Source organism: Poecilia reticulata, chromosome 4, assembly GCF_904066995.2.
Source record: "Poecilia reticulata chromosome 4, P_reticulata-male-v2, whole genome shotgun sequence".
Taxonomy (NCBI): domain Eukaryota; kingdom Metazoa; phylum Chordata; class Actinopteri; order Cyprinodontiformes; family Poeciliidae; genus Poecilia; species Poecilia reticulata.
The window spans coordinates 26,992,694-27,015,974 of record NC_088833.1 but is presented as its reverse complement, the minus strand read 5'-3'; the positions used below and the strand labels follow the sequence as shown (position 1 = coordinate 27,015,974).

At 37.5% G+C, this 23,281-nt stretch overlaps 3 protein-coding genes across 7 annotated transcripts; all 3 read left to right on the top strand.

The window, feature by feature from the left end:
- Positions 1–1,297: 1,297 nt before the first annotated feature.
- Positions 1,298–10,935, top strand: tmem45a (transmembrane protein 45a). 3 transcript variants are annotated; one of them, XM_008407597.3, is made up of 7 exons: positions 1,298–1,521; positions 2,379–2,479; positions 7,407–7,614; positions 7,701–7,913; positions 8,867–9,051; positions 9,137–9,279; positions 10,563–10,935. In XM_008407597.3, the coding sequence occupies exons 3-7, from the start codon at positions 7,419–7,421 to the stop codon at positions 10,657–10,659; spliced, it is 834 nt and encodes a 277-aa protein (XP_008405819.1). In that variant the 5' UTR covers positions 1,298–1,521; positions 2,379–2,479; positions 7,407–7,418; the 3' UTR covers positions 10,660–10,935. The 3 variants fall into 3 exon arrangements, with proteins under 3 accessions (XP_008405819.1, XP_008405818.1, XP_008405817.1); XM_008407596.3 differs by lacking the exon at positions 2,379–2,479; XM_008407595.3 differs by lacking the exons at positions 1,298–1,521; positions 2,379–2,479 and adding an exon at positions 4,624–4,807.
- A 1,125-nt stretch (positions 10,936–12,060) lies between these two features.
- LOC103463893 (vesicle transport protein SFT2B-like) lies at positions 12,061–17,646 on the top strand. Of its 3 annotated transcripts, XR_014087356.1 has the most exons (10): positions 12,061–12,457; positions 12,559–12,600; positions 12,691–12,777; positions 13,028–13,113; positions 13,231–13,312; positions 14,142–14,177; positions 14,289–14,347; positions 14,428–14,457; positions 14,554–17,155; positions 17,360–17,646. XR_014087356.1 is itself a non-coding variant. In XM_081606603.1 (9 exons), the coding sequence occupies exons 1-9, from the start codon at positions 12,173–12,175 to the stop codon at positions 14,588–14,590; spliced, it is 744 nt and encodes a 247-aa protein (XP_081462729.1). In that variant the 5' UTR covers positions 12,061–12,172; the 3' UTR covers positions 14,591–17,646. The 3 variants fall into 3 exon arrangements, 1 of the variants encoding a protein (XP_081462729.1); XR_014087357.1 differs by lacking the exon at positions 14,428–14,457 and having other exon boundaries at positions 14,289–14,427; XM_081606603.1 differs by having other exon boundaries at positions 14,554–17,646.
- A 308-nt stretch (positions 17,647–17,954) lies between these two features.
- LOC103463892 (vesicle transport protein SFT2B-like) lies at positions 17,955–22,461 on the top strand. The gene is made up of 8 exons (XM_008407593.3): positions 17,955–18,700; positions 18,790–18,879; positions 19,355–19,440; positions 20,028–20,109; positions 20,285–20,320; positions 21,870–21,928; positions 22,019–22,048; positions 22,137–22,461. Exons 1-8 carry the CDS (start codon positions 18,635–18,637, stop codon positions 22,174–22,176), a joined length of 489 nt encoding a protein of 162 aa, XP_008405815.1. The 5' UTR covers positions 17,955–18,634; the 3' UTR covers positions 22,177–22,461.
- Positions 22,462–23,281: the final 820 nt, after the last annotated feature.

Genomic DNA, 23,281 nt, shown 5'->3' with positions numbered 1-23,281 from the left:
GACATGGTCAAACTCCAGGTATAAAGAAGAAATTAGAGTGAAGCAATAACTTTTGTGTCCTCGAATGGCTTTGTTTTCCAGTCCTAATTTTGCATGGGCTCAACAGGTACGTCAGCACATTTGTATGGCTGCTGGAATCTATTTGGTTTGGACACGCAAAGGCCAGGGTGAGTCAAAAAACATTTTTTTCCAGAGGATGACCAGTCAGGAGGAGCATGTAAAAACCGAAAGCCAGAAAAGAGATTTAGGAGTTTTATGATACTGTTGTATATTTGTGATACGTGTTTCACATCGAATCATGCATCTTCTTATTTTAAATTCATGTGAATAAAATATTGTACATGTCCACAGGTTTCCATGTGGGTGGGGCCTAAATTGGATAGCTCAAGCTAATTTGCAGGGCACCATCTAGTTGGGCCTTTTGGTTTACATGGAAAACACAAAACAGTTTAAATACAGACACTAAAGACCAGATCATGTAAAATTAAGTAACTGAATAAAACACACAGACATTCCAAAACAGGAAAATTTGTTATTACTTATAATTCACACAGAAAAAGCTGTAGGAAAAAAAAATGTGTTGGTACTTTAAAATTCCCAATGCATGTTCCAGAAATCTGGGTAACATTAAGTTTATATAATACATTATCATGTTTATACAATGTAATTAACACGTTTGTTAATTATGTTATATCGTAATAATGTTGAAATACGTGTTATTTTGTGACAGCAAATGTTATGAACTTTTACAGTCACTGTGAAAAATATTTGAAAATATAAATCAAAATTTCCTGTTTTGTCCAATATAATATACATGTAGGTGTATTGCTGCTGTGCCAGTGGTTTGCTGAAAGAGCTGAGATAATTGTGGAGGAGTTCATAGTTACTTGAATACCTTTCCGCCAAAAATACCTCCATAATAATACTCCTTTATGTGAGGAGGTTTTGAGGAGAATGTAAAGTGTAGTTACTAGTTAGGGATGAATGTTCTCAATGAAAGGGACGTCCTGCTTTTCCTCTTCCAGCTGCAGTGTACGTGCCGGGGCTCTTGTTTCGGGACGCCCTGCCCTCCCTCGCGCCACGGAAAGTAACGGTTTCCTGTGAGAAGAGACCGACCGGGCACGAGCTCCAGCAGGCGGAGAGAAAGTGCACACGTGGACACCGCTGACCGACGGCTCGGCAAGCCAATGAGAGCGAGAGCTTGTGACGTCAGCGACCCCCTCTTCTCCAATGGGATGTTTTTTTTCACCGAGCAGCGCTGGCCTGCTGGGTTTAAGACAGAGGGGGAAAAAAATCCTGGGTGGCATGAAAAAGTTGGGAGACGGATCTGGCTGCTGGGAATCTGGCTCAGCCCGCAGACTGCTGATGTTTACTCTGTGTCCAGCTGAAAAACAGTTTAGACATCCTTGTTCGTTTCTAAGGGAACAACACTCTATGTGATGGGAAAAAGAAAAGGAATACATTTTTCTTCCTGAAAATACTTTGTGCGATATTTTAGTTTCCAGAGACGAGCTAACTTAGGTAAGACTGTTTTGCTTTGCCTTTCCCCGTGTCTGAGAATCCAGAGCTATGGAAACTTATGGAGATGTGGCTTTTAACTCGTTTCTAATTATTAGATGGGAAAACTTCATCTTCACAGACGAATAGTAAACATAGATCTTACTTTTCTAACCTTGTTAACTCTGTAAGCATTATGACTTTTTAGTTATGTTGTTAAAATGATTTCATGCATGTACCCAGATGCTGTAAAATTGAAAAACTAAACTAATACAAATTACTGGCGCGCATCTGAATCTATGTTTTAGTCTAAAACTTTCTATTTAAAAAAGCCTCATAACTTTCCTCATAAAAATCACAGGACGAATTTCAACCCAGAACTAAGGTGGACATTTATTCTTTTTATGTATTTAACAAACAACAGTGCTGTGATAAGGTTACCCAAATAATAAGTGATAAGGTTACCCAAATCTCTTTTTAAAATATGATTTTTTTTAAGAAAAAAAAAACGCCATACAAATCAACTTGTCACGCATACAAAAAGTCACGCTCTAAATATAGCAACCAGTTGCACCCTTACTGAAAAGGACTTTCATCAAGCATTTGTGATAACTCACAATAAGTGTCTTACATCCCCGAGGATTTTATTTGTAGAATTGTTTTAATTGGAGGGTTTTCATGCACGACCCATTTAAAGTCGTACAACAGCATTGTACGTGAGAAATGACCCTAGTTTAGCTTTTTGGAGGGGGATTTTCTCTTGTGCTTTTGGCCATTTTGATGCTGCATAACACGACTGCGGTTCAGTTTAGAACTCATGGTTAGACAATCTCAATCAGGATTTTCTGATGGAAAGAAAATCATGGTTCTATACCCTGCAGAAAGCTGTCAAGGACTTGAAGAAGCAAAGCAGCCCCAGAGCATCACAATACCACCACCGTGTCCAACTGCCATATGATCTTCATTTTCCTGAAATTCTGTGGTACGTTTATGTTGAATGAAACGGGACGTTTGTTTTGGCGTTGTTATCTAAAGCAGAAAAACACAAATGTGTGATCTAATTTTGGTAGGTCAGTCACTTGTAAGACGCCTACTTCTTGTTGTCAGACTTGTTCTGTGACGGTGGCAGTAATCTGATCTTTAGAGATGGAGGGGTCTATCCAAAATATCGACAATAACGATTCCAAGTCGGAGTCAGTATCGGATCGATACCACTCTGATAATATCGATACTTAGGTTTCAGAATCACTCTTGAAATTGTATTTTATTTCCGAGTTGTAGTTTCTCAGCCTTAACATAAAAATACTTTGTTTTGATTTGCTCTCAAATTATATTTTTCTGCCCTTTGTAAATTGTTTTGTTTTTTCTATTGTTACTGTTTATCATGTTACGAAATCCAGTAGACACCTCTACATTTTGCCCAAGTTCTGTCCTAGATTTGAACAAAAATAATTACAAGAAAACAACAACAAAACAATATCTAAAGGTCAGAAGTTTGATGATATGACTTAAACAAAATGCATCTGCATCAGAATCAGCATCAGTATCGGCGATACTGACCTTGTGTTTTATGGGTATTGGATCGATTGAAACTTGATAAAAGAAAATCTGTACTTTGAGAAGGCCAGAACTGATGGTGAAATGATGATTTATTAAAGCCATCCTTGCAAATCAACCACCGCAAGAACTAAATCAAAGAAATAAAAATTACAATAGTTTTTTTTACTGTTAGTGAAGCAAAGCTTGTTACATTGATGCAATTCCTTTCATGAATCATTAATCAATCAGTCACAGAATTAAATAACTTAAATAAACTTTAATCGCCATTACCCTGTTCCCTTATTGACTGAAGCTAAAATTAAGTTGCCTTTTATGTGTTTCTCTGCCTTGCTCTTAACCTTTTCTTTTATTGCAGTAAATCTTCTTCAGTAGCTCTGAGGTTCTCTTAGCATAGATACATTGCCCAAATAAAAGCCTGGACCATTAACAGCAACTACAAGTAACAAAGTAGCATTCAGTTGGTCTTTACAAAATAAAATTGTATCAACTCAGCTTGTCAAAGTTGGGTATTAAAAATGGTTTGACCTTGAATATTTACCCTGGTGAAGAATAAAAATAAGTATGTTAAATCTTAGCATATTGAAGTCAGAATAATCATCAGTACTTAAAGTTAGTTAAGGATTAGTTAACTTGAAGTATGGTATTTTGGAACAACTAATTTTGTGCTTGGTGTGTTTTAATAGTAATTCAATTGTAGCAAAGCACAACTTGAAGTGTACTAAGTGTATTATCATGTGCTCTTTTGCAACAAGTTGTACTTACGTACACAACTTTTTAAGCCACATAAATGTGCTTGATTAGTATATCTTAAGTGTACTATTTTTGTGAATGAATTACATTTAAAGATATTTAGAATATATTTTAAATATTATACATTTTATATATTAGTACTGTGATCAGAGTATGCTCCACTTAAACTTTTGGTTCACTATGAGTGCAAATGAAGTACACTTTTCAGTTACTTAATGTCTTATTATTATTCTTTGCCACTTTGTACATTACATGCTTCACCAGTACACAGAAGGATCAATTACAACACACTTTCCAGATGAAACAAAGTACTTTGTGCATTCAATATATTCACATTTACATTGCCAATATACTATCAGAGAATTATACAAACTGTCAATATATTAAGAGTTTACACACAACATGATTATAAAAATTAGAATAATAAAATAATAGGTACACTTTAGAGGAAATGAGTAAAGGACAGAGTATTGTTTTAGTACAATGTCACAGTATTCCTGTACGACTTACAATTTTAGGATGTTGTGGACTGTTGTGAACTGATGATGATTGTACGGAACAAGATTAGGGCCACTGGGGGAAAAAAAAACAGTTCTGACTTTAATCTCAGAATTCTGACTTTAATCTCAGAATTCAAAGTCAGAATTATGCCTTTTTTCTCAGAATTCTAACTTTAATCTCAGAATTCTGAGGAAAAAAGTCAGAATTCTGAGATTAAAGTCAGAATTCTTACTTTTTTCTCAGAATTCTTACTTTTTTCTCAGAATTCTGACTTTAATCTCAGAATTCTGAGTTTAAAGCCAGAACAGTTTTTTTCCAGTGTCCCTAATCCTCTTCCGTAGGTTTCTTCAGATATTTATTGGTGTTTTTTTTTTTAAGTTCTGTTATGTTGCGTTTGGCAGTTGGGGTTAGCATAGTAACACCGGTAACCGACGCCTCCTCTCCCTTTTTTCTTTCGTTTTGGTGACCGTGGTATGTATTAGAATCAGCTCTGTTTTTTGTAAGTATTATATTTTAACTTATATTTTAGACCAATTTGATAACATACAGCGTTTCACGAGTAATTTTGCTATGTTTTGTATATGTTTTTAACTTGGCATTACTAATGTTATCCATTTTAGCTACGTTTAATTTTATGCTAACTGCTGCTAATTGCTATTAACTGCTGTCTACTGCTGACAACTGCTCATTGGGAGCTATCGCTTTGTGGTTTGGTTACTTATTTAATTTAATTTAATTTAATTTAATTTAATTTAATTTAATTTAATTTAATTTAATTTAATTTAATGTATATAGAGGCATAAGCTACTGGACTGAAGTTATCCACCATTTCGATTTCCAGTTTGTTAGGTATGTTTTAATTTTTCACCTCTATTAATGTTATAGTAAGTTTTTTTCTTTTGGCTTTTTAACAAAATACTAAAAGATTATGAAGGCACCTAGCAAGGCATGCTTAGTTAGCATAAAGTAGCATATATAAACACTGAAAGTATTTCGTTGCAACATATTTAGTCTAATTATTAGGCACTATTTACAAAGTTCTTACAAATAATATTGAAAAGTATTTATTCTGAGATTTATTCATGTTTACTAAAATATATACATATTTAAAAATGTACATATACATTTTTAAATATGTATATATTTTAAATATATACATATTTAAAATATATACATTTTAAATATATATGTAAAAAAATTGTATATTTTTAAATAAAAATGTCTATTTTTAAATATATTAAAAATGTCAATTTTTTCATATATTTTAAAAATGTACATTTAAAATATACTTTTATACAAATACAGGCAAAGTGTATTTTTCAAAATGATTATTCAAAGTATAACTTTAGTAATATATTTAATTTGAAATCAAGCGTATTTTAGAAAAGAAAAAAAAAGCTTTTAGAAAGTGTACCAAAAATACATTTACAAAAAGAGTACTAGAAGCATGTTTCTAGTAAAAGTGTTTTAAACTTTAATAATCTTAATAAGTGAACCCACATGATAAGTGTTCTTCAGAAAAATACAGTATATTTACTAAGGTATACTATTTTGTCACCAGGGTTAAGCATAAAATAAAAGTAAAAATAGAAAAAATCTTTAAGCAGGTGAATGCAGTATGCTAACAGTGTTCCGTGATGTAGCTTAGACTACATCGGTGAATAAATCCCCTTCGCCGCAGCTCTCAGTACAACAAATGTTCAGGTTTTCTTGAAGTTAACCAGCGTCTCGGCCGCAGCTGGCTGCCACTGGTTGTTGTTGCTTATTCTGTGATTAAGGCCGCCCAGGCTCTGATGGCTCTTCCTACGACACTGCAGTGAGGCGAGGAAGGGCTTTGCCATGTCTGCTGCTGAAGGGTTTCCCTCTGCCTGAAGAGCTCACACAGGGAAAGGAGCCATCTGACACACAGATGAGCTCCTTTTAACATCTCAAACGCTCTGTTTCAATCAGGGGTCGATGTTCAAAAGCTTCCCTTTGTCATTTCTATCACAAAGGAGAGTACAGCTGGGGTGTTTGGGGGTATTTTTGTGCTCTCTTGTATTTTTCCTCTTTAGGCTATTTCATTCCGTGTAAGGAGGTTTTATTTTCTTTTTATAAATAATCTTTGGCTCTATGCTATTAAAAGTTCAAGCCCTCTCCCCCGACATAATTTACTCTCCAGCAGATGTTGCTCTGCTGCTGTTTACCCAAATTACAGCCACTCCTTCACTTTTTCCATCTCATTTTATTACACGCCTCCCCCGTCTCGCTGAATTATGTACAGCTCCTTGTGAAAGTGTTCGCTCTCCTTGAGCTTCCTCACGTTTTATCACGTTGCTGCAGCAAAACTGCAGCACGTTTTATTGGGATTTTGTTTGAAATGTCAGCGTGAGGTGAGGGCAGGACCGCGGTGTTGAAGGAGATGGCTACGGTTTTATGAAAATCAGAGACGGAGCCATGACAACGCTGGAAGAGTTGGATCAAAGGGCTTGAAATGGTAATTGCAGAGGAAAGTCGTAGATTAAATTCAAATGAGCTCCATGATATCCAGTCTGATGGTTAATACTTTTTGAAGGGCAATCTTGGTTAGAAACTTCATTGTTTATTTTATTCTTGGTTTTTATTTCCTTCTTATGTATTGTTTTTGTTTTTTGTGTGTTATTTTAGATATTTAAAATGCCTCGCAGTTCCAGTGTGGAGTGTTCCATGCAAAAAAGTTAATTGGTCTTTGAGCGAACTTGCAATATTAACCTGTTGCCGATATCGTGACCTTCCCAAAATGATGGCTTATGGGATTTTGGAAAACAAAATGACAACTTCTTTTTCTCCAAAACATGTTTAAGGCAAAAGAAATCCCTTGGTTATATCACTTGAAAATGGTCTCAAAACAACAATATTATTGTTTATCGTCCAGTAAAATGTGCTGTTTTGAATACTTTCACAACATTCTGCTTTTGTGTTTTTAGTAAAATACGAAAGAAGAAGAATCATCTCCTTTGTTACAGCTGCACTGAGTTGAGATGTTTGCCGAACTTCTCTTAAATCACACAGAGAGAGGAGGCTAATCCAGTCCACCCATGGGATCGGGACGATGATTGCTCTGGTTTGTTGTCATGCAGGTGCTGTGGGTCATGGGCAGCTTCCAGGGCCACATTCTCCCCGGGACCGTATTCCTGATAATAGGGATCTGGTGGGCGGGAAAGTTCTCCCTCTGGCACACCACCCGCAGGAACAAAAGCTTTGGCTCCACCCGGCTCGCCAGCAGGACCTTGCAGCGACGCCTGGAGATAATTGAAAACTGTTTTTTTCTCTTTTGCTCTGTTATTGGTGAGCAGCCCTCTGTTTCTTCTGCAATGTTTTTTATTTTAATTGTCCTAATGCAGGTGGGCTAACACTTCCTTTGCGCTCCCCAGGTATGATCTGCGAGCAGTACGCTGCAAATGGCCCGATGCTTCATTTGTATGACTTTGCAGAGAAACACTGGGAGCAGCTGCACATCTGGCAGCACACAACCATGTACCTGTTCTTCTTCCTGGCTGCCGTTGTGTCTCTGATTCTCCACACGACCAAGGCCTTGCCGGTGGCCCTGGACAAGCTGATGCTGGCGATCGCGTTCTTTGTCGAAGGTGTGTGCTGTGTCCCTCTGTGTGGAAATAACTGTAATTTTAATCTTAGAATTATGACTTCAATCTTTTAGAGTCAAAAGTCAGAATTCTTGGAGAAACATCTGGACTCTTCGGTAGCCATAATTTATTTAATCTTCTTCTATTCTGAAACAATCAAACAAAAAAGCGTCATATTTCTTCCCTTGGGTAGACGTTCTTACTTCCAAGATTGAAATTGTTCGCCGATGAACATGATGTTCCCACCTTCTGACATGGTGATGGCAGGATATATGGCTTTAGAAACGCCTGTTTGCAACAGCAACAGGCAGGCAGGCCATTCTGTGAGAAATGTTTTTGAAACAGCAAAAGTCTTGAGAAAGAGGTGGAGTGGAGGTTTTTACCATCCAGCTGGACAATGACCTTAAATACGCAGCCAGAGACACAGCGGAGTAGCAGGACGGTATCCTGCAATTTCTGGATTTGTCTCTGCTTGACCACACCACAATCAAATGATTAAATCGCTAGCAGAATTTTGTGGAACTTAATGTCATGCTCATTTAAATGAGGTGTGTCCTCAAAAACTGAAATTTGAGATTCCAGGTGTGGATTAATGCATAGACATGTGTTAGGACGGCTCAGTCAAAGTCAGCACCTAAACACAACTCAGAATTGTTGAATATTCATGTTCATTTTCGGTCCAGCTGAGCTTGATCTTTTTTTGTTGTTTTTTTTTGCAAAAAATAATTTTTGATCTGCAATCATAAACATGGCAGATTCGTCCCTGGAAGGACAGGAAGCTGTAATTTTAGTAATTTTACAAAGTATTGAGTCGGACGTAAGAGTATACAGTATATTGGACATGTGAAATTCTCAGGAAGTTCTCAGGACCCCATGAGCTGATACAGTAACAAATTTCATAAAATTGAACTCCTTCCTCTATTTCTATCAAGTTAAATCTGTTTTCTGTTGGTCAGGGTTCCTCTTCCTCTACCACCTCCATGGACGGACCATGCTGGACGTCCATGTGCATCAGCTCCTGCTCTACGGTATCTTTGGCGAGAGTCTTATTTTCTTCCTGGAGGTCTTCCACAGAGACAACATCATCCTGGACCTGTTGTGCTGCACCCTCACCCTCCTGCAAGGCAGCTGGTTCTGGCAGGTAATAAATCTGCCTGGTTCCCATGGAAGCAGAAGCTCAGATCGGTGAGCGCTCCTCTCACTCTATCCTTCCTATTCGCTCACAGATCGGTTTCGTGCTGTACCCTCGCAACGGCACCGTGTGGGACATGAAAGACCACAACACCATGATGTTTATCACCATGTGCTTCTCCTGGCACTTAGCTTTTGCCATTCTAGTCGTCGGTGTGGTGTACGGCACTGTCAGCTGGTAAGAACCTGCTTCGTTAGGTATATGATGAACTGTTTGATTGTCCTGGTACGCTTCCAGATTAAAGCGGACACATCATGCTTTTAAATTCTTCCTTTCAAATCATTCAATTATTATCTATACAGAGTAAAGCTTCAACTCTTTGGTCTGAATTTACAGGTCCTTCTTTCATCCCCTTTTCTGAAAGCAAGTCGTTCTGGTGCCGTCTCTTTAAATCTGTAAACCCCGCCCACCTCTAAGTCGCACAGTGTTCCACTCCTCTTTGTTTGGCCATTTCTGTAATTTGATAGATACAATTATGTAGCAAATTTAAAACTTTTTATTTTCAAATGAATTAAAAGAAAATGATACAACAATATGAATGAACATGTCTTGTAAACAAGACCTCAATACAGTTAGTAAGTTAGCTAACGCTGCAGTGCCAAGAACGCCACTGTATTTGGATTTGAATCATGTGTTACCCAAGGCAAAAAAAGCCAGTTTATGTAACTATACTATTCAAAATACACAATGCGGTATTCAACAGCTACTTAAGAACCTAGCACCTAGCACAGCGCTAACATAAGCGGAAGCCACGATGCTAATGCTATCAAAACAATGGCCAGGATTTTATATCAACACACAATAAACTTGTGTCTAAAATAAAGTTTGTTGTCATCTTAGCATCTTAGCAGAAGGATCAGACAAAGTCTTTTGGCAAATACTTATTGATACCAGCAGAGGTTGCTGAGTACTTGACGTTGAAGTGGTGTGTGCAAACTTTCCCCACTCCTGGGAATAAATGTCCAAGAAAAATAACATTTACCAGGGACTTTGAAGATTTTCTGACACTTGTAGATGGTGTAATGAATTGTGTGGGTCAATACACCCAACAGTCGAACATTTTGACTCATTCAAGTGTAGCGCTCGCATCCTTGAACGTGGAACACAAAGTCGTTGCGAGAAATAAAAAATGGTGGATCCACGACTGTGCTTAGCTAGAAGTCCATAGCCTTTTTTAGCAGCTCTGCAGCAAATACTGTGACGCCGTCGTCCAGAAACGTAATAGGTAACAGAGAAAACTAGTTGGATTGAATAATATGATCCATACAGAATATAAAGATGTTTATGTAGCACCACAAGAGGCTAAATTCAACTTCCCTGTGCTCCTAGAGACGTCCAAGTACACAATAAAATATATACAACAGCGGGGATGGACTTTGCATGGTATTTCCCCTTCAAAGCAATCAAACACACTGGTTTGTGTTACTCCTAAGTGGTATTTATTTTTGTTTTCTCTTCAGCGTGGTTCGCTCCAGACTGAAAAGGACTCCTCCGATGGAAATGGGACTTCTGAAGCCCCGGGAGCGGGATGCTGAGTCAGAGGATGAGATTTTATGAGGACTGTTGTGCGATATTTCCAAAACAAAGCAGTACAACTAGGGGTGCACACAGGGACACAAAACAGGGCTATAAGAATGCTTTAGAGATATATTGTTTTCTCTGCCTTATTTAATCAGCTTTAAAGACTTTTAGCCTAACTTGTAATTTATTTTTGCTGTGACAGGAAACTGATTTCTGCCATATCTTTATTATCTGTACAATAGTTTGTCATCTGTTATTTGGATTGTTTTCATCTCTGTCTGTGCCAACATGTTGATTAAACAGTCATCTTCATTGCAGTGTAAAGACGTATGACTAAGAGTTTGCCTTTACATACTTTGCATACTGGTATTGTGTCCTTTTCCTCTTGCGAGAATGTCAGAGCATGCATGTGATTTGAACCCAAACCCAAGGCCGATTTTTATGTTTTTCAAACGGCATGTTTTGCTGTTTAATATAATCTGAATCTGTTTTGTTGTTTTTTTATTTTTGACTCAAATCGAAACACAAAATCTTTGAGAACGGGCCCAGATTTTAACAATGCTTTTGAGGTTACGAAGAATCCCCATTTTAGGGTGCAGTTGTGACGAATAAAGATTTCATAAAACTAAAATTGTGTTTTTACTCATCTTTGCTTTGTGTTGAGGAGTTCAAGTTTGAGTATTAAGTATTTTGTAGATTTTGAACTACAGACAATCAAAGGTGACTCATATTTCCTAAAATAAACACTAATATATGTTAGTTGGAATTCAGTACTATAGTGTACAGCAGTACACTGCTGTACAGTGTACAGCAGTGTACACAAGCACCTCTGACCACAAGCACCGTCAGAGGGTGCTTGTGGCGCCCTCTGACTGACTGCGCTCTGGGCAGTGAGTCAGATTGTCAATATAAAAAAACCCGTCTATTTTTAAAGTTAAGTCTTGTGGCTCATGTTGCACATATTACTACACAACCAGATCCAGTTCCATATCTTATTTTGTAATGTACTAGACTCTAGGTTAAAGGGTATCATAAAATTTAATATACATTTAAACATCGCAAGTAACATGTTGAAAATGTGTAGTGGTTATCACTTCAAGTAACTTTATTAACCAAATAGAGCTGCTATAATGAATCTAATCAAAAAAGAATTAAAGTTTGGACTTTGCATGAATTTCTGAATTTTGACAATCGATTTTGACTTCACACACTCTTGCTGATGTAGCGGGTTTTGTATCTCTGTGCTAAACATTTGACTGTTACCGTGTTCACGGCGCGATAAAAAAAACAACAAAAACATGCGACTGGTTCGCAAAAAAAATAGTCTGTAAAGATCTCCTATTTCTAAAAGACTAAACACTCAAGTCATTAAAAAATTATGCAAAGCCTTTCAAACAAACAACTGCATTCCTGTTTAAAAATCATGAAATGTAGAAAAGCGTCAGTTATATGAGTTGTATTAACAAAAAGGCAAAATTAGATAATGATGTAACAAAAGATGCATTAGAATATTATATTTTAACCTGTTTGATCAAAGTGATATACATGCATGTACACAAAAATATATTGGAGTGAGACCTCTTCTCTGCTGTGCCCGGATATGAGTGACATGGACCCGTACACCTGGCCAGGTGAAATACTTACAGCTCCTCTGACTGATTCTCAGTTTTACTGTATCCATCCAGAAGAGCAAAAGCCCTGCGAGGTTTCTCTTCCTGAAGAAATTTGTTGTATTCTTCGTTTTATTCGAATTTTTAAGGATCCAGCTATGTTTCAGTCAATTAAGGATCGAAAGAAGGACCAAAATGATCAACCTAAACCGAAGGTTTTGCAGGTAAAAAAAAAAGAAGGAAAAAAAAACCTCTTTAACTTTTACTGTTTAAATTGAGTCCAGCTGGATTATCAAAATGACTATTTCGTGACTTTTGTATTAAGGATCGAGAGAACGACCAAAAAGATAAACCGAAGGTTTTCAAGGTAAAAAACAAAAACAAAATCTTTACCCTTTTAATAATTAAACCGAGTTATTAATTGGCCGTTTAGTTACGTTCTTGTAATTTGCTCAAGCCACCGAAACTGAAGGAATCCTCCACAAACTGGGGACTAAAGGGATTCATCTGCTCTTACTTTGTGGGAGTTGGATCTATAATTCTGGTAAGTGATTAATCAGAACTGAATTGATATTTTAGACCCACTTGGGAGGGCAAATGTTAATCATTAAGCCATTATCGATATGTTACTTGAAAATAGTCTGGAAACAACAATATTATTGTTTTTATCACGATTATTTCTGGGACAGTTTATTGATCAGTAAAATTTGTTATCATGACAGACCGAGTTAAGATTCAGCTTCAGAACAGTAAAAGATGTGTAATACATGCATGCTGTCCTGTGTGTCTAACAGGGAGTTTATGTGAGCTTCCTTCCTCACTTTGGAACTGATCTCTTCATTGGTCTCTATGCTTTTGGAAACATTTTTGCTCTTTCCAGGTAGGAACTAAAACAGCATAAATGGAAAAATTCTGATCAAAGCAACAACACTTATTGCATACTTCTGTACAGTAAAGCACAGTAATATAAGTGAATATTTTTTTGTTTGTCATACAGCACATTGTTTCTCGTGGGGCCAGTGAAGCAGCTGAAGAGGATGTGCGACATGTCCAGAGTACTGGCCACCCTCACCATGCTTGTAAGAGCACACAAATGCAAACAGCATGCTTTTATTCCATTTAAAATATTTGTTATATATTTATCTCAGATCCGTATGAATACATACGTAAGCGACAACAACAACAAAAAAATCCATTCTATAGATATAGAGCATAACACAAAGTGAAATAACTAAGTACATGGATGTCATTAATCTTCCAGTCAAGTCTGCTTTTATTACTTAAAATTTAAACCACTTTTGGTCCTCCATATAATTTTTTTGGGGAACATATTCTAATCCTATTGCATCAATGTACTATGTGTTTTTTTTACATGTCTGCTAAAGCAGTGGGATTTGCTGACTTATATTAATTTGCACTCTCCCTATATAGAAAGGTGCAAAAAGTGATAAAAAGTAACAGCAATATGAACTTCTGACTGACTGTCTCTCATACAGCATCACATGTTTTCCTGAACATTCTCCATTCAAGTTTGTATGCATAAGATGCATTATTGTTGGCTTTTTTTGTGGTTAATTGTTGACAGCCTTTACGCAGAGTGAAAGAGGAAATTCCTGTGGTTTTTCTAGCTTTTAACTGGAACCCATCGACCCGTGGCATTATTCTCTAATTCAAGTTATGACTTCTGAGGAAAAATGTTTGTTGTACTGAGTGATCTGGCCAACAATGAGGCATTAAGCAAGCCTATTATGATGTGTCTCTTTAGATTTTGAAGCATTTAATACAACAAAAAGACATGCTAAAAAAATATGCTGTACACTACCATGTGTAATGTAATGTTCCAAGTTTTAAAAGGACAAATATACAGTTTGTTGCTGTTACTCTCATTGTTTTATATGCTTTATCCAGGCCTGCGTAATTTTGACTCCTTACGCAGCTCTATGGGTGAGTGAACGTCCCAGTAAAGCAGACCCTAATTATAACATCCTAGTTTTCTCTACACTGATAACCGTGTATCAGCTCAGGTCATTTATAATTATTCATTTTCTCTTTCAGTGGAACAGTTTCGGATTTACTGTGCTGTTTTGCGCTTTGCACATACTGTCATTTTCCTGGTGAGCTGCTCTTCCGCCTCCAGTTCTTCAGTCTTTACAGCAACAGTCACTTTGTGACATTAAGTGAGTTTTGTTTGCAGGTACAGTCTGTCATTCACACCGTGCGTCAGGTTGGTCGCTGCAGAAGCAATTATTTGAAAACTCTGCACAGTGATACAGTGTCGTAGCGCTGCCTGCATATCTGATTTATGTGCTTTACATTTCAGGAAGATACTGAAGATGTTCTCTCTTATCAAGCTATGAAGATCCATGTGTTTTGGGGGGAAAGTTTGAGATTCGCTGGGACGGGCTTAATAGAAAATTCATAACTTTTATCCTCCACGATCATTTTTGTATCTTTCACTTCTGTATTTATTCCTTTATTTTTTTAATTATGGTGATTTTATTGAATTATTTTAAGCAAATCTCTACACTTACTCACAAGCACGCAGAGGAGGGGTGATGATGTGGGTTTGTTTATCAGCTGATGAGAATCTTGCTCATCAGCTCATCGGCAGATTTCTAAAGAACTGCGTTTTATTTGGTTTTCCTGGAAATCTTCCAAACCAAAGCCCTTCTGATTGGTGGTTTAAACTCTGGTATTTGTTCTGCTTCCTTTTTAGTGTTTTTATTTCTGTCAGCTTGTTGGTCGAATGCCTGGAGAATGTGGTACTAAAATGAAAATGACTTCAGTGATATAGCAGCAGCCATTTCTAAAAACAGCTGTGGAAAAACACTATTTTCATTTGTTCGTGAACTCACTGTGATTGTGATTTAATTGTGACAAATTGGACGACATTACCTTGGAAGTTTGAAAGAGATATAACGTAAGACTTTGAAAATGTTCACATATAAATTGTTTGAGTGTCGTTTACAGAATCGTTAATTTATATCTACTAAATAATACCACAAATAAATGAACAATCGCTAGATTCAATGTTTGCAAAACTTTATCAGATTTTTTTCTTTCTGACTAAATAATGGAAATTGTTGTAAAACCTTTCCTGCGATGATGTGTGCTTGCGCTATTTGTCAACTTATTCCACTCAGTCTCCACAATAATCTCTGAATAAAAGTAATAAAAACATTAAGAGTCTCTGAAGGGGCTACACAGTTGGTAGAGCTGTTGCCTTGCAGAAAGAAGGTTCTGGGTTCGATTCCCGGCCCCGGTCTTTCTGCATGGAGTTTGCATGTTCTCCCTGTGCATGCGCGGTTTCCTCCCACAGTCCAAAAACATGACTGTCAGGTTAATTGGCCTCTCCAAATTGCCCCTAGGTGTGAGTGTGTGTGTGCATGGTTGTGTGTCCTGTGTGTCTCTGTGTTGCCCTGCAACAGACTGGCGACCTGTCCAGGGTGCACCCACCCCCCGCCCAGCACGCCTGCTGGAGATGGGCACCAAGCAAGAAAATGGATGGATGGATGGAGTCTCTGAGCCAGAAAAATATCTTCAAAATGTCTCCCACTGCCAAGCAATCAACTTTTTTTTTCTTTATTTTGTGTATGTGTGTATAATAAACACATTCACATCCGCTCTTGAGAGGGAGACGCGCTCAGAAACCCTTCTCTGGTCTGAAGGGAATGCAACCACATGCATGCTGCGTCCGGTTTCATCGGTGGACTAAATGGGAGCAGGGTTAGGTCAGAGTTGTTCGCCAGTCAACAATGTCATTATCCAGAGTGAAAACAAAGTCCTGCGCAGATCCGAGTGGTGGTCAGGCTCTAATTTGATCACTCTCCTCAAGTCAACATTATTTTTAGGAGCCATTAGAGTCAAATAAGACAAAGTGCTTTCTGAGATTTTCTCTTTTTAACTGCGAGTCATGCACACAGCGAGGCCTTGAGATACAGTGGAAGTGGGTGAAGTAGTAGCCATACTGCAAAAACACAATATTAGCAGATATTTTTTGTTGTAGTTTGTAGTGGAGACATCTCAGCAGGCTTCAAATATGACTGATCTAATTTACAAGTAACTTTTCAGCACTATCCAGGAGCTTGTTTTAAGTAAATAATTACTTATTATTGATTTTTAAAAGTTCTAGTATTGTTGGCAGATTACACTGGTCAACAGCCAAAAAAAATAGTCTGGGGTTTTTCAACTGTTTTGGAGTCATTTTGATGTGCTGAATCCAAATGTCACATTGGTTTTGTTCAATCAGGTCAACTTTCTGAGCGATGGAGCAACATGAGCATCAAAATGCAGGACTTGTTCTCACATCTGGATCGATTTCCTGAGGATCAATGAGTGATGAGCAGGAGGAGAGACTCCATCAGGACAAAGGAAACGGAGGATTTTACACAATGAAGATGTGATGTTCCATTTACATCTACTTACCCTTATCAGGGTTATTATTCAATTTACAGAAATCCAAGTTTGTAACATTTAAATACACTCTGTTAGAAAACAATTTTTTTCTCCTAAGTTTTTTTTTTTGGCCTTAGGATCGCATCTCTGCTTTTTGCGGATGATGTGGTCCTGTTGGCTTCATAAGATCGTGATCTGCAGCTCTCGCTGGAGCGGTTCGCGGCCGAGTGTGAAGCGGCCAGGATGAGGCTCAGTGCCTCCAAATCCGAGGCCATGGTCTTGACCCGGAAAAGGCTAGAGTGCCTTCTCCGGGTCAGGGGGGATGTCCTGCCTCAAGTGGAGAAGTTTAAGTATCTGGGGATCTTGTTCACGAATGAGGGAAGAAGGGAGCGGGAGATCGACAGGCGGATTGGGGCAGCGTCTGCTGTGAAGCGGGCGCTGTACCGGTCGGTCGTGGGGTTTTCCTCCGCAGGGTGGCTGGGCTCTCCCTTAGAGATAGGGTGAGAAGCTCGGTCATCCGGGAGGGAGTCGGAGTAGAGCTGCTGCTTCTCCACATCGAGAGGAGCCAGTTGAGGTGGCTCAGGCATCTGGTCAGGATGCCTCCTGGACGCCTCCCTGGTGAGGTGTTCCGGGCACGTCCCACCGTGAGGAGGCCTCGGGGAAGACCCAGGACACGCTGGAGGGACTATGTCTCTCGGCTGGCCTGGAAACGCCTTGGGGTTTCCCCGGAGGAGCTGGAAGAAGTGGCTGGGGAGAGGGAAGTCTGGGCCTCCCTTCTGAAGCTGCTGCCCCCGCGACCCGACCCCGGATAAGCGGAAGAAAATGGATGGATGGATGGATGGATGGATGGATGGATGGATGGATGGATGGATGGATGGATGGGACCTTTTTTTGGATGTGAAATATTAACGGAAATGAACTGATAATGTCACAAAAATGTAACCAATTTAGTCAGAAGATCGGAGTTGAGAAAAATGGATGTCGTTTTTTGGATTCAGCGGTGAAAAATAGTCCTAATTCAGATTAAAAAAAAAACAGACAATTTCAAAAAAATTATTTTTTTTTTTGTGACCCAGTGTTATTTTACTTATGACAATAATTTTTCCCTTGTTCTAATTGAAATAATCTGATTGTGGAATTAATAAGTTTTCTTCAGTAAGGAATTATTGGCTTTAAAAAACCATCTTACTGAAAAGCTACTTATTAGTTTTCTCCCATTTCAAGTGTTCTAAGATATTTGCTCTAGAAAACGAGACCAAAAATACTTGGTACAAATACTTTTTTGTTTTGTTTTTGAGTGAAAAAAAATACAATTAAGAATAAAAATGTATTTGGAAAATAGTAATGATCATAACATTTGTATTTATAAACAGTAAATGATATTTTAAATGTCCAAGTGGATCTCGTTTCCTCTGGCCAGCAGTAAAGATATTCTACAACCAAAAGACTAACCACTCAGTCTTAAGAAATGTGCGACTAAGACTTTGTGTTTCCTTTGAAAGGTTTATGCTCAGAATGTCCATAATGTGATGCGGCGAAATATCAGATGAAAATGTTGTGCAAACGTAATCATGGTGACAGACAAAAATGAGATACACATATCTGTAGAGGCCACTAAGTAGACTAATGGAATTAGGTTAAAAACCTTTTTGGAAATAATCTTAAAATTACTTTTAAAAACCTCAATGATTGCTTGCTCATAATCCATAACATTACCAGTGGATAAAACAACAAAACAAAACAAACAAACGACAACAACGAAATACATCAGAGTGAGACCTCTGCTGCTGCTCCCAGGTGTGACGATGTGAATCACACACACTTGTCCAGGTGAGGCTCTGACTTCGGCTGATTGTCTGTAAGGAATGTGACGTCAGCCATCCACTCCGCACTGAGGAAACCCAACAAACTTTATTTCCGTCCAGGAAACTACCAGACTTATTTTCTCTTCTTTCTTTCTTTTTCTTTTTTTTTTTTATCCTTTGGCATTCGAAGGATCTTCGATTATGGATAAATTAAAATCTGTACTTAGCGGGGAAGAGTCTCGACGAGAGGACCGCACCATTTTACAGGTACATCTAATACCTTGCCTTTCACTATCAGAGCAAATATTTCACTAATTAATCGTCTAATAATGATCTGCGCTGGTTTTGGACCGCAGACTGTGGATGAAGCCTCCACTTTAGGCTGGGGGACCCGCATAAAGGGATTCATCGCCTGTTTTGTTGTGGGAGCCTCCTGCACAGTTTTGGTAATTATATTCTGATGTCCGATCATTTTCACAACAGATTAGTTTCGCCTGCTCTTTAAAGAAGCTCAGCGCTGGTGTGGCCTGACTGGTTATGCTGGTTTTAGAGGAATGTGGAAGATGTGATGCATGTGTGCGTCTCTTCATTTCACTTGAACTTTTGGGCCAACAGTGACACTATATGCCTCAATTTATTTTAAAAAAATTATATGTAAGCATATTAATATTAAATAACATGCAATAAATGAAATATGTTATTACCTCTGTTACCTCTGTTTTTATTAACATAATTGGTTTGACGTGTAAGTCATGTTGTCCTGGACAATTAATCAGATGTTAGGATCTGATTGACCCACTGGAGGAAATAATTTCATATATTATTTCATATAAATGAAATAATTAAACACTGAAATATTTAAATATGGCTTAATGTAATAACTTCAAATTGTTCTAAAATCAACATTTGTGTGTCTTACAGGGAGTATGCATGCTGTTTCTGCCCAAAGTTGGTCTCACTCTCTTCATCGTCTTCTACACATTTGGAAATATTTGTGCCCTTTGCAGGTAAGAATCATAAAAAACACACAACAATGCTTAAGTTTCATTGTTAGCATTCACTTATTTGGGCATTCCTAAAAAAGGGCTGCGTAACACTTTTTTTGAAGGGGTGTGCATAAGACTGACATGACACTGTCATAAACATGACATAACAACTGTCATGAACATAAAGAAGTCTTTATGAAGTTGTCATGAAGTCATTAGGTAAATAATGACACTTTTAATGCAGAGTTGCTCTAAAAGTTGCATTGAAAGTCCATTAAAAATGCCAACTTTGCACTGAATTGTCATTATTTATAAAATCATGCAAAGTTGGCACTTTTAATGGACTTTTAATGCAACTTTTAGAGCAACTTTACATTGAAAGTGTCATTATTTACCGAATGACACTTCATGACAACAGTTATAAATATTCATAAAGACTTCTTCATGTTCATGACAGATGTTATGTCATGTTTATGACAGTGTCATGTCAGTCTTATGCACACCCCTTCAAATAAAGTGTTACCAAAGGGGATATCTAATTGGTCACAGAATGTTAAAATGTATTTTAACCCACTGTTTTTAAATTTTATTTTTATTTTAACTAACAGCACAATGTTTCTGATGGGCCCAATGAAGCAGCTGAAGAGGATGTGTGACAAAACCAGAGCACTGGCCACAACTATCATGCTTGTAAGAGCGTGCAGAGTTATATACACACAGTGTTATATGCAGCATGCTACTGTTGTTTTACCCTTCAATAAAATGGAAACTGAGGTTTTCATAAATATCTAAACAATTAAAAACATAACAGCTAAAAAAAAAAAAGACAACAAATCGCTTATTGTTTTTGTTGCTTTTTCTCCAGACTTGCCTTGTTTTAACTCTGTGCGCTGCTTTCTGGGTAAGTGAATTTTGAAGCAGCGAATACATTTCCTGTCTAAAGTTTACATGCAGTACTCTCCGTAGGGATGAAACTCATTCATTTTGGTCTTGGAAATATTATTTTAAACTGTCCTTTAATACAGTGGCCGACTGGTGCAAACGCGCAGCAACAGAGATAAGATGCAAACAAAAAATGAAACGCAAACAAAAAAACGAATGCAATAAACAAAAAGAAACGCAAATAAAAAGGACTACAACCACAAATAAAATGCAGCAAACAAAAAGAGATGCAAACAAAAAACGAGACACAAACAAAAAGCAAATGCAGCAAACAAAAAAAGAGACGCAAACAAAAAAGACTACAGCCACAAATGAAATGCAGCAAACAAAAAGAGAGATGCAAACAAAAAGTGCTGAAAACGGAAGTGCTCCAAACAACTAGGGGGAGTATAACAAAAAACAGCTGTGTCCAAATTTAGGCTCTGCATCCTTCCAAGGGCCAGAGAAACTGATCCTTCGAAGCATAGACATCTTTTTGTTTGCTGCATTTTATTTGTGGTTGTAGCCTTTTTTGCTTGCTTCTCTTTTTTTGTTTGCTGCATTAGCTTTTTGTTTGCATCTCTCTTTTTGTTTGCTGCATTTCATTTGTGGCTGTAGTCTTTTTTGTTTGCGTCTTGTCTTTTGTTTACATCTCTCTTTGTTTGCTGCATTAACTTTTTGTTTGCGTCTCGTTTTTTGTTTGCATCTCTCTGTTTGCTGCATTTGCTTTTTGTTTGCTGCATTCGCTTTTTGTTTGCGTCTCTTTTTTTGTTTGCATCTCTCTTTGTTTGCTGCATTCGTTTTTGTTTGCGTCTCTTTTTTTGTTTGCTGCATTAACTTTTTGTTTGTGTCTCTCTTTGTTTGCTGCATTCGCTTTTTGTTTGCGTCTCTTTTTTTGTTTGCTGCATTAACTTTTTGTTTGCGTCTCTCTTTGTTTGCTGCATTCGCTTTTTGTTTGCGTCTCGTTTTTTGTTTGCATCTCTCTTTTTGTTTGCCGCATTCGTTTTTGTTTGCGTCTCTTTTTTTGTTTGCTGCATTAACTTTTTGTTTGCGTCTCTCTTTGTTTGCTGCATTCGCTTTTTGTTTGCGTCTCGTTTTTTGTTTGCATCTCTTTTTGTTTGCTGCATTTTATTTGTGGTTGTAGTGTTTTTTGTTTGCGCCTCTTTTTTTGTTTGCTGCATTAGCTTTTTGTTTGCGTCTCTTTTTTAGTTTGCATCTTTTCTCTGTTGCGGCGCGTTTGCACCTGTCAGCCACCGTACTTTAAGGATTTGTTAACACAATACCCAACTGCAAAGAATTTTCCAATTATTGTCATTATTTTTATATGTTCGCGCAACAATTTTTTTTGTGATTCCCTTCCTATAAATAAAATCATTGTTAATGTTTTTTTTACATTTATGCTTTTGGAGTTAATATTAACTTCAGACTAAATCTGCATGATCTCTCCAAACTTTGCACAAAACAGCAATACTGCTATTCAGCTAAAAAACTTTCCGTAGTCACTTATAGTGTTTTTGTGTTTCTTTCAGTGGAAGAACTTTGGACTTGCTTTATTATTTTGCATTTTGCAGATCTTGTCCTTTTCCTGGTAAGCTCTTAATTTCTCATCTGTTGCAGCTCATTGGTTTCTGTGTGAAATCAGAGTATTGCTGTAACAGGAACCGTGTTTTGTTTGCAGGTACAGTCTCTCATACATCCCCTGTGTCAGGTTGGTCAGCTTATAACCCTATTTGTTCAAATATTCTGCATGAACATAAACATTAAATTGTCTTCTAAACGGTGTGATTATTTTCCAGGGAGGCAATCATGAAAGCTGTTTCTATCTGCATGAAGTGACCCCCAAACCCCTGCTGTTTGGAGCAAAACCTGTTGGATAAATGTAGGATATTAAAGACCGGGATGGATGAAGCTGCTCAAAACTTCCTGTTCCAGTGGCAAAAAAAAAAAAAATCAAATTTTACCTCAACAGATTCCCATTTCTTGCCTTATGAATCCAGTTGATTTTTATTTTTTTCCCTCGAGTCTGATGATCATCTTGATTTAAATCTTTATAATGGTGGCCTTTTAATTATTTTATGTGTAAATATCTGTAAAAAAATAAAATAAATACATTAAAACTTTCATGAATGGCTGCAGGCTTATTTTGATCTCTGGGAGAGAATTGTGGACCTGAGCAACTCTGGTTCATCCTTCGGTTTGACTTCCAGATGTTTGAAGGTGCCAGAATCGTCAATTCAAGCAATACACAAATGAACACCTTGGAAAAGAGAGAGGTCTAATTTCAAGTCGTTAAATTTATTTTAAGTCATATTTGATCTATACAGCATATTTATAACAACTGAAGGTAACATAGTTACTTGATTATCATAAAGCAGTGGTCCCCAAACTACGGCCCGCGGCCCACCTCCACATTTGGTCCAGCCCCCTGAACAATACCAGAGAGCATTTAGATTTTTTTTCATATACCTCATTTTCCGGACTATAAGCCACTACTTTTTTCCTAAGCTTTGAACCTTGCGGCTTATAGCCCAGTGTGGCTCATATGTGGATTTTTCTTCAACCACCAGGGGGCTCTTTAGCAGGAAGTGAATAATTGGAAGTCAAAATTGGAAATAAAAGAAGAAAGCGCCCATTAAACGGAATTAGGTTTTAATAGGGAATTGAAATTTGAGAATGTTGTTGATCAGTTAAACAGGGGAAAAAGAAGATTTTTCGTTTTTTTTTTTTTATAATACTGGGATCATTATGAGAATTTGAGGCATAGACATTAGGATCCAATAGATGGCAGTAGTGCAACAATAATGGTTGCAAGCTGCCGTTGAAATCTAAAGAAGAAATAAGCGCCCATTTTCATTTAGCACAGTGGTTCTTAACCTTTTTTGAGGTACCGAACCCACCAGTTTCATATGCGCATTCACTGAACCCTTCTGTAGTGATAAAT

Coding starts and splice junctions, on each gene's coding strand:
- tmem45a (XM_008407596.3), top strand. CDS start 7,419: ATGGGCAGCTTCCAGGGCCACATTCTCCCCGGGACCGTATTCCTGATA. Junction 7,914..8,866: donor GATCGCGTTCTTTGTCGAAG/GTGTGTGCTGTG, acceptor TCTGTTGGTCAG/GGTTCCTCTTCCTCTACCAC. Junction 9,280..10,562: donor GTGTACGGCACTGTCAGCTG/GTAAGAACCTGC, acceptor TTTTCTCTTCAG/CGTGGTTCGCTCCAGACTGA.
- LOC103463893 (XM_081606603.1), top strand. CDS start 12,173: ATGTACACAAAAATATATTGGAGTGAGACCTCTTCTCTGCTGTGCCCG. Junction 12,458..12,558: donor CTAAACCGAAGGTTTTGCAG/GTAAAAAAAAAA, acceptor TTTTGTATTAAG/GATCGAGAGAACGACCAAAA. Junction 14,458..14,553: donor TCATTCACACCGTGCGTCAG/GTTGGTCGCTGC, acceptor TTTACATTTCAG/GAAGATACTGAAGATGTTCT.
- LOC103463892 (XM_008407593.3), top strand. CDS start 18,635: ATGGATAAATTAAAATCTGTACTTAGCGGGGAAGAGTCTCGACGAGAG. Junction 19,441..20,027: donor AATATTTGTGCCCTTTGCAG/GTAAGAATCATA, acceptor TTTAACTAACAG/CACAATGTTTCTGATGGGCC. Junction 20,110..20,284: donor TGGCCACAACTATCATGCTT/GTAAGAGCGTGC, acceptor CTTTTTCTCCAG/ACTTGCCTTGTTTTAACTCT.